At 34.3% G+C, this 10,732-nt stretch overlaps 1 protein-coding gene across 1 annotated transcript in view; it reads left to right on the top strand.

Annotated features, from left to right (window-relative positions):
* The window catches only part of LOC127873110 (phospholipid phosphatase 3-like), a 9,360-nt gene extending 1,378 nt beyond the window's left edge, over positions 1 to 7,982 (top strand). Inside the window, exons 2-6 of the mRNA XM_052416750.1 lie at positions 4,970 to 5,121; positions 5,278 to 5,498; positions 6,134 to 6,248; positions 6,563 to 6,739; positions 6,889 to 7,982. Of these exons, the coding sequence (XP_052272710.1) occupies positions 4,970 to 5,121; positions 5,278 to 5,498; positions 6,134 to 6,248; positions 6,563 to 6,739; positions 6,889 to 7,176 (953 nt within the window). The 3' untranslated portion in view covers positions 7,177 to 7,982. The remainder of the gene's footprint in view (positions 1 to 4,969; positions 5,122 to 5,277; positions 5,499 to 6,133; positions 6,249 to 6,562; positions 6,740 to 6,888) is intronic.
* Positions 7,983 to 10,732: the final 2,750 nt, after the last annotated feature.

The raw sequence follows: 10,732 nt of genomic DNA, 5'->3' as shown, positions 1-10,732 counted from the left end.
ATCAGGAAATAAACACATATGTTTACAGAAAATTACTTTTCAAAGTTTATTTTATCGGTTTCATAGATCAGAAATATGCAAAATCGTGAGATAAAACAAATGTTGAAATAATGAAAAAAAACACTGAATGAAACATGTAAACAAAATATCAAGGTAGAGAAATAAAGAACAATACCACTGCTGCATGTATAGCTTTAGAGCCTCGTTATAGTTATCATCTATCGTAGGTAGGTATTCTTCTATTTAAATTAAAGGAACCATACTGCTGACACGCACATTAATAAGATATTTCTTATATATATATAATACTTTGCTGTCAGCGTACTGTAAAAAGAGAAGTCATAGCATGTGTTAACACATTTGCCGTTGAAAATTTTTGTTCAAAGCAAAACGTATCAGTAATATTGATGATCCACGGTTATGTATTGACACAACTATGTTAGAATATTAAGGATACTGAAATGTATGCTATGTATGCAAGTTTTCGGACATAAATTGAACTAAGTTTCGCTTAGACTTTACGCCATTTGATCTTGTAAGTGTTCTTAGTATTTTCTACGTCATGCTTTCCTTCTAATAAATTATTAAAATATATTCAGCATAGGGCCAATCAATGCAACATATCATGCCAATATTACAGATTTGTATCATATCACATCACGAGCATAAATAGGTTGCAACACACTTGTAAAATTTATGTTAATGATTATTTGACAAGAAATGGCAAACTTTTCAACAGCGTCCTGCGGTTTTTATTGAATTCGCATTTTATCTGTCATGATTTATTGCCTACCTGTTAGATCGGCTCATACCAAAATTAATCGCAAAATCGGGAAAAGCATTTCTTGCTGTAGCAGTCTCTTAAGGAGTCTGTAATCAGAAGTAGAAACACACGTTTTGTACTCGCAAGATGTGATATATACGTTATTACGTCTTGCTATACAGACGTATCAAAACTACTTTTGAAAATAATATCTTCTGAAATTGTACAGAATGTTGCATGTGTTTACTTTGAGTGTGAAAATAAGCACACATTATGTTTACATATTGTTTGCTATTAAATACGTAAAGATTATTATAGAGCCAAAATCAAACAAAACAACTCGAAAATGTTGAAAACGGTATGCATTATACACAACTATATTACATTCGAGCAATAACCCTTCATTAAAGAATAAACATGTGAAACAAAACATGACAATTTTGGTCAGTAACGGTTGATAACATTAACATTAGACATAATGGCTAAGTCATTCAACTTTAATTTTCACAAAAAATCTACCCAAACAAAGCGGTTGATATTTTTGGAGCCAGAATCAATCACAAGTTTTTGAGAAAACCAAACAACAGCAATTTAACATTGGACCAGAAAATACATTTCTTTATTATAATATATTTGTTTCTCAAGTTCATTGAATCTACATGTAATAAACATATATTTATTTATGCTATTTACCAAATAGTTATCAATATAAACTAATGTTAAATAACGTAATATTTAAAATATTCTACATAAAGAACTATGCAATTAGAAATAAATACTCAAATTCAAAAATCATATGTCCGGTCAGTTTCCGAGTGTTTATTTTGTGTCACCGGGTAAATATGAATACACTATTTTTATAGTGGAATTCTGAGTTTGGACAATTTTATAATGACTTGATCCAAACGCACATTAAGTTGATTAACATGCAGCGATAGTGACTATACCTCGACGGCGTTTGCTGTTTTGCCAATAGTTCAAAGTCATGGTTCTTGTTTATCGCTTAAGCATATTAAAAAAATAATCGATCTGATTTATTCACGCATGTGCGTTATTGACCGGTTCTTGTATCAAGGTTGAGGGATGTTTCCTGGCATATTTCTCGTCATTACATGGTAATTGACACGTTTGACTGTATCATGTCATGAAACAATGAACGTGTCATTATTATTTGAAGATGATGAAAATTTGGCATTTAATTCATCTATAGTGGGGATTCATGTCAAGCAGATAATGATAAGCCGTGGAGAGCTTTTCAGCTTTCAGCACTGTTTTAAAAAAGGCAGTTATAATATAATGATTGCAACAGCTTGACGCAATGCAGCAAATACTTAATTTTAAACTTTACTGTTTAGTTACTTCGTTGGTATATCGAAATAAATATTCGAGTTGAAATGTCGGTAGCAACAAAGGCATTCAAAAACTGATTAAGAACTGCTTTATCGATATGCAGCGGGAGAAATCAACTGATAGTCAAGATGGCGACTTCCATGCCGAGACAGGTATTTTTCGCCGTTTGATACTCTTTATTAATTTAATAAATGTTTTAAAGACGCTCATTTTCCAGCCATATCATCAAGAAAGTTACAAGCCTTTATTTCGTAATAATATTCGCTCTCTATCTCGACTTTATTCGCTGCGAAATTTCTTAGCGGGATTACTTAATTACAGCTCCACTAAAACATTCGCAGCGAGTAAAAGTCGAGTTATAAAGCAATCTGTAAAAGAAATTAACGCTAATAACTTGTTTTTACTGAGATGGCTGGAAGGTGAGCGTCATTTAAACATTAAAAAGATATAATACATTGTATACAACAGAGAAAAATACATGTCTCGGCGTGGACGTCGCAATTTTAACTATCACGTGATTACCCCATCTGGATATGTGTCAATTAAAATTGTTACGAATGATAAAGGATTGATGCTGAAACTACACTCGTGAAGGTTAACAACACCGTCAATGCTCTAACGTACGCTAGCTTCGATAGCGCGGTTTAATTTAGTTTTCAAGCTACCATCCACAAATATCCCAAAAATCAAGTTTTTCATACATGTTTCGAGTTCCGTTTTCTAAAATAGTACAATACAAAAACCGCATTGTAATCTTTCAGATAATAACTATTTGGAAAATCTAAATCATATAATTAAACAAATATTCAATATTTTTGCCTGTGGATTAAATCGACTTATATTCACTCGTACATCAAAGTTTTCGAACTGAATTTTATTCAAGTTTGTCCATAAAATGAAACAAGCGTCGTTTCTTATTAGAACGGATTTACTGTCCGCATGCATTTAAGTATGTTTCATAGACAAGCGAATGAAATCAAGACCATGCATCGCATCATTACATACAAAACACATGTATATGCTTTTGTAAATACTTTAAATTGGGTGGATGTTTTAATGTTGGAGAATTATAAAGATACGTTGTTTAATTCATCATTCTTAAAATCCACTAACAATCCATCCAGTGTGACAGATAGTCTCAATGTATAAACGTTTATGACCAATTGTCGAGTACGGCATGCAATTTTGTGTCACACGATAGGGGCGTCATGACAGCCACAGTTTCTGTCTTCCCAAAAGGATAACAACTTAATGTATTCTCAATTTAGACACAGTTTTGTAAAATTAAAATACGCTCGTTTACTTGCAGAAAAATAGTGTTCTCTTTTTGTTTGCATTTTAAAAATTCAGCTTCACTGAACTTAATTCTTATTGTGTTTACAATGAGTGAATGCAACATCCTTACCGTTGATACACTCGGGTGCGAATCAATGTATGTAAGTAAATACTTATGTGAAGAAACAGTGTGTGAAATGTATTTATTGTTTTATATTATATTGGAATCACATTTGTAAGTTAATGTTGAATAGCTGACATGTTCAAGAACAGAGGTAAATTGAATTTTAAAACACCTCACTGCTTCAGTCAAAATTATCAAAACAATGCATGTAGACAACAGCGAGTCAAATTTTGATTTGTTGAAGCATGCTATTGAAACATATTTAACGAATAACTCAAACTCGCATCTTGTATTAGGTTTTATGGTTGTTAATGCCTTGATAATAATGTTTCGCTATTCTTCAACAATGTACAATGACATATACGAGGCATTGCATAATGAATATCGATCATAATCTAAAATAAAGATACGTGCTTTAACAAGTGAAGTTGAAACTCCTCCTAGTAAAAAAATATTCATCTTCAATCACAATCATTACCGCATCCGATTTGGACAAAACATGGTGTATGCGGTCTTTCGTATCAAATAGCTTAACCAGTAAACACATAATTTCAAGGTGTAATGCAATTTCAATATAATACAAATAATGACTCATCGTATTATTTTATATTTAAGAAATAATTCGTGTACGTTATAGTTTGTTGTCGAATAACCCACGGCCGGAAGTTTAGATGCGTACGGATTAAATCACGAGTGCGAAGCACGAGTGATTTGAAACCATGCATCTAAACTTCCGGCCGTGGGTTATTCGACCACAAACTATAACGTACACGAATTATTTCGATTCTAACACGATTTTTACTAAAGATTTATAGAATGTATCTTATTTTTATTGCATACTATTTTATGTGAAGCTCCGCCCATAAAAATAGCTTTCGGCTGTTCTGTCGATCAGATCTCCGCCCTCAGTAACAGCCAAACTGGATGGAAAAAAAACCATTTCATTTCTCATGTTTGGTTAACTAAGAACAACAACTTGCGTAAACTAACATGTTTTCATTGTACTCTTTAAATTAACGCAAGAGTGTTGAATCTACAAGACAACAACTCCGATTCGAACTTCAGCCATTTCAGTATCGAAGCAGCAGACGAACACCGTGGGAAATTGGGTCAAGTTTACGCATTTCTGTTCATAGCGTAGTATTTTGTCACGTGACTTTCATTCATAAAATACCGGATTATTACGCTGGTGGAAAATGTATCGGCATGTTTTGTTTAGCTACAGCGCGTGCTTTCAGTGTATACGCTCCGCCCATAAGTTATTGCAGAATAACCCACGCTTGATTTCCTTCTTTATCTATAGAAAACAAGTCACGTGCCGTGTTAGAATTATTATCAATATTCTTATGTAGCTTATTATATATGAATAAAGACGCATGTAAGCTCGCACACGGCATATATGTTGAATACGATACAATATCGTTTTATATATCAATATTATATCATGCATATTCCAGTTGGTATCCCCAACCTATATCTATTTCTTCGGGGCAAGCCCTTTATTCGGGGTTTCCACTGCGATGACCCCGCCATCTCCCTCCCCTTCAAACCAGACAGCATCAGTACGTCTTTACTTACAGTCGCCGGATTTGGGACCTCAATCTTATGCGTGAGTTACCATTTCCTCTATAAATTATACCAATAAAAACATATTAATCATTGTATTCATAGAAAGCGCATAAGATATGCCATTAAAATAACATGATCAGAAATAAATAAGACAATTAGCGATGTTAATGCTAAATATGAGTATTGTTTATTCTAGGCCGTCATCGTCGAGGTATTAAACTCAATCAGCAGGAAGTGCGTACGCGCATGGCCAACGTGGGAAGACTTGTTGTTTTACGGCAAAAGTTACTCGTTGTTCATAATCGGGTTCGTGATCCAAATGCTGTTCGTGGAATTCGTAAAGAATCAGCTTGGATTCTTAAGACCCAACTTCATGGACGTTTGCCGTCCGCAGTTCAACGTATCGTTATGCCCCGCGTAAGTTGTGTAACTTCTGTTTAAGTCAGCGGTATAAGCCATACTAAAACATAGTCAATTTGAAACACCGTAAACAATTTAAATAAAACAAACACACACATTGAACATACCTGTAATTGCTCGTACACCACATGTAACGGTAAAAATCGATCATTAATAGGGGACAAACTCATTGATTTACCCTCACATATGACCCGTATTAGCCCCTTATGCACACATAGCTGATGAGCGCGTGCGTGATTTTATTGTTCGTATGCCAAGTTTAGACACCATTTGGATCACAGCTTGCAAGTGCTTGTGAAATGTTCAATCGTCGCTGCGACATGATCGGAAATTCATTTTTAAATCGCTCCACGGGGCCGCTGAGCTAACACAGCCTGTGGAAATGCCTGTCAAAGCTAGGCACCATTCAGGTTAAGACCTGCAAAACTTCTACCGTAACACAATACCTTCTTATACATTGTTATATTCTTTTTTGCTCTCTTAATATGCACAATTGACAGTAAACATTTGCAGCTTCGGCATACCAAATTTACGTTAGAATGTGCATGGGGTTTTTTAGTAAAAAATAAAAATCAATATAATGCTATTGAAGGATGCAGTTTTAACAAGTTTTGACTTTTGTCCGTCTGTAGGTTCATAACAGAGTACAAGTGCATCGGACAGGATGCGAAAGAAATTATTGGCAGCCGACAGTCCTTTCCATCCGGGCACTCGACGTTCTCAATGTACGTCGCCGTCTTCTACTGCGTATGTGTTATGCGTTTTTTTAACATAATATTTGTAGTTTTAAGTAAAAATAATACTAAACAGTATGTTAGCGAGATGGTATGTTTATATGATAAGCGAAGTTCTGTTTATATATTTGTATTAATATTATGGAAACAATTATTTGTAACTCTGTGACGAGCGGTTGCGTGTGTATTTAGATTTATTTCGTTGTGTTGGGCGAACCCAGTTTTTACTGTATGTATCCAGGTTTACGTCTAGATCAATGTTGGCGTTTTATTTTTAATGTATTTGAAACAGAGCGCTTAAATGTTTGTAGCAATTCTTTTTTCCAGTTTTACATCCAGAGGCGACTCCACATCAGTTTCTCGCGAATTCTGAAGTTCTTCCTGCAAGCTGCTCTCGTCTTTACTGCATCTATCTGTGGCATGAGTCGTATAAGGGACCACAAACACCATACCTTTGACGTAATCGCGGGATTTGCCGTCGGCGCAATTGTTGCCGTATCTGTGGTATGGACTGAATATTTTTATAGAATAAACATACTTCAAATGCATTATATACTTACTTAAGTGATTAACAAGAACGTCAACTAGTTCCCAAACATTGTTCAACACGTTTACCACATAAAACTATAATATGTTATGTATTTTATATTTAGTACAAGCTTCTTGCGGAATACCTGCTTTTCACAAGTTCCGATGATGATGTCAGTGAATCATCAACGTCATCATCAACAGTGTCACATGACTTGTGTTGCGCATGCGCAACAATGCAATCCGCGAATGTGGAACCTCAGACGCCAGCGCCGTTGCTCCCGAACGATTACTTCAACGATGATCCGAACGCCACTGGCAGGCAAACTTCGATAAAGCTGAAAGTGACCTCTCCCGTTAGCAGCTCTTTGACAACATATTCAGGATTATCTGATCAGCAGGAACTAGTTTGAGTGTTAGTTTAGTTGTGTGTACCTTTATCCGTAAAAGGATAGTGACATATGGTAACTTAAAGGCACCAGTTTTGTAGCTTATAAGAACGCGGGGGCTAATGATCTCTGCTTCAATATTGGGGACTTTTTTTTAGCTTTTATCATATTGTTCCTACTTTATGTAACACATATTGTAGGAATAGCAAATGGAGCTGAAGATTTCCTTGCTAACTCAGAAGATTAATACAATGTTTCAATACTTACAAAGCATTCTTTAGCATAACATTACTATTTTAACTTTTTTATAGACGGTTTAATTATGAATGTGTAGATATAAAATTAAGTTCTATGTTTAACTTTCGCGTATGCTCTTTGTATTGGTATCTTAAAACATTGACAAAATTATCTTTATATCTCAACATGTACATCAAAAGTTATCAAAGTACATCAAGGGTACTGATTAAAATATTCGTTGTTCAACTGTGTGACGTCCCTTGTTTACATGCCTTTAAGAAGTAATTTTCTTTGGAATATGCATCGAATCTTGTTGCAAATACGTATGTAAATACGTCGTTGGTTGCTTTAACATGAAACTAAACAACACGCACAATGTGAAAAACTCAAATATTTTCTGTCGCAATTTTAACGTCTTTAATTTTGCGTAACATGCTTGAATTATTTAATTGTTTAAAATATATTATTACAGACAGTTATTGTATGTCTTCAATGGTAAATGCAACAAAGCACGTTTTTCTTTAACATGTGTCTGGAATCTTACCCTAGTGTTGACTTTTTGATTTTGAATACACATACACTTTAAAAAAACACTTCGTATTTTGTTTCACTTTGTTTCGTGTTCATGGTCTTGTTCATTATATTGATTATGAAATCGGAACATTCTAAATATGCATATCTTCCTCTTAATTCTTTCAACACTCAAAGAATTCAGAACAGTTTAATGAAAGCCATGACTTAAAGCACTCGTCTGCAATGCGTTATGTTTTCTACTACTCATGATATGTTTAATGATACAAACAAACATTTAGTTTAAACCTATTTATTTTTAGCTCGATTGCATCGAAAGCCTTTGGCTAATATAAACGCTCTCGAGTCCGTTTCCTGGGCCTAGAACCAGTACTTGATGTCTTTGGTGGAGATCTAAAGAACGCTCCCACGGTGGGAATCGAACCCGTAACCTCCCGGTCGCTAGGCGGACACCATATCCATTACACTACGGCGACCTTTTCGAAACAAACATTTGACACGCGTCTGAATACTTGAGTTAAAGTGACGGTCATTATAATGATCAAGAGACGTTGCATCAAATAAAATGTTTCAACCCGAAAAATCACATAACTGTTAGTGTACATTACATTAATACAAATAGTAAATGCGTTAAAATTGTATTCTCTAAAGAGGGTTTTTGCTAACAACTTGTTAATGCAAGTCTATTTAACCAAATATCAATCCGATTTATAAATGAAGGAAATTTGCATCCTGAAAACATCATTTATGTTTGGGTCTAAAGAACATAGATGTAAAACAAATATATCTAATTTGTTATATTAGTTGAGTACGTCTATTAAGCACGTGTGAACATTTGCAGTATACAAACTAAAACGGAATAGGACAATTTAATAACAAAAGATATAAATCAGTTAAAACGTGTTTCCTAAAATAATTATTTTAAAAGCTTGATATAAACATATGATAAGATTCCATCAAGGTGTTGGAATATTTATTTTTAGTTGTAAAATATTTCGTTTATGTATTTATTATTTGTTGGTTTATGTTTATTTATTTAATGCAAACACTTAACCATGTAAACTGCTGTCAGAAGAAGCGTTTTAACTGACATTTGCCCTATAAGTTATACAATCTACCATTTTAAATATAACTTACAATTTGTAAAGTATATAAAGGCATATGTTGGAACACCGAATAATGGGTAACACTGATTTTCAGTGGAGAGTGTGGGATGATTTAGAATTCTGGCATTTTTATAAAATCTTTATGGCGATCCAGTATTTGACAGTATCTACAGTAGTACTAAGTACGTGCGTTTACTAATTCCACTGTAATTTTAATACCAAGGGAACAAAATAATGCATTTTGCGTTCTTAACAGTCTTAAGTTTGATTGATGTGCCGTGTCAAGAAATGATCGTTTGGCAATATTTTGAGGTAGAGTTGTAATTGATTCTTTGAATTCTGACTGACATGACAGATTTATGTCACGCCTTGGATTCATCTGTTTACAACGTTCACACTTAATTCATTTCCCCAACTCTGCAGAAAAGCAACATGGTAATATTAGTATAAAGTTCGCGAATGAATGACAGGCGTATTTATTCTGAGGTATTCAAGGAGCGGCATTTTAATTGAAATGTCTTTAGCTGATTAAAAGTGAAACAAATAACGAGAACGAGATACATTTATAACACGCCGATGTTACAGATGGAAGTTGTTATCAACGAGATTGTACATATGTTATTGAAAAGCGCGAACTTATAAAAGCAGTTAATATTATTGCTGAAGAGCGATTACTTAATAACGAGATTGAATTCGACAATATGACAGACGGATATACAAACTCTTCAAATTTATTCGAGACGCTGTATTCGATATTTGTACGCAATACGAAAATTATACGCTAAACAAATCCAAACCGAAGCCGCGCGAATAACATCTGGATGTACACGTTTAGTTTAATTAGAAGATCTGTTTTATAATCTAGATTGGGAAACAAAGACGCATACATAAATATATATGGGCCGTGCTCTGTGAAAAAAGAAGTTGATGAATGTGCGTAAAGTGACGTCTCAAATTAACCTGTGCAGTCCGCATCAAAAAACGCTGAATCGTTCCCATCCTAAAAAAGTCAAATTAACATACATCGACCGATTCCTAATTCTTTATTTTCATACGGCGAAAAACAAATGTTACACTTGCGCCTAAAAACAAAGTGTATCGCCTTAAATTAAGATCTGTTAATATATTCCGTCACCTGCGTTGAAACTATTCTATATGGAGACCACACATCAAAAACGCCGAATCGATACAGTCCTTAAAAGAATGATTAAAATAGATCGACCGATTCCTCATTCTGTAATTTCATACGGCGATAGACGCTCTCAAATGTTACACTCGCGCTTAAAAACAAGGTGAAGCGCTTTAAATGAAGATCTGTTCAGAAGAAATATTGTCTTGACACGACGGCGCATTAGTTTCTTGAATCTACCCAATATATACGTATTTGCGGCGAATTTATGAACCCAGTATCCATATATAGCTCGTGGCTACGTTACCAATAGTATACTTGCTGATTCAGTTCACACATGTATTATAACTAGTAAGAGATTGTATTTGCAACATGCTACAGAACGACCCCCAAACCGTTCTCTTCATTTGCAACAAACAAGTTTTGCAAAACGTCTTTCAGATTATTCCAACACTCTGCAACTCTCTCTCTCTCTCTCTCTCTCTCTCTCTCTCTCTCTTAACTCTTCAAATAAATCTTAACTTTTTATATCAATAAACAATTCGAACTTCTTGCATGTTTTAAATATAGTTATTTA

Source organism: Dreissena polymorpha, chromosome 3 (assembly GCF_020536995.1).
Source record: "Dreissena polymorpha isolate Duluth1 chromosome 3, UMN_Dpol_1.0, whole genome shotgun sequence".
Taxonomy (NCBI): Eukaryota; Metazoa; Mollusca; class Bivalvia; order Myida; family Dreissenidae; genus Dreissena; species Dreissena polymorpha.
The sequence above is the reverse complement of the archived record's forward strand: the minus strand, read 5'-3'. Positions and strand labels throughout refer to the sequence as shown.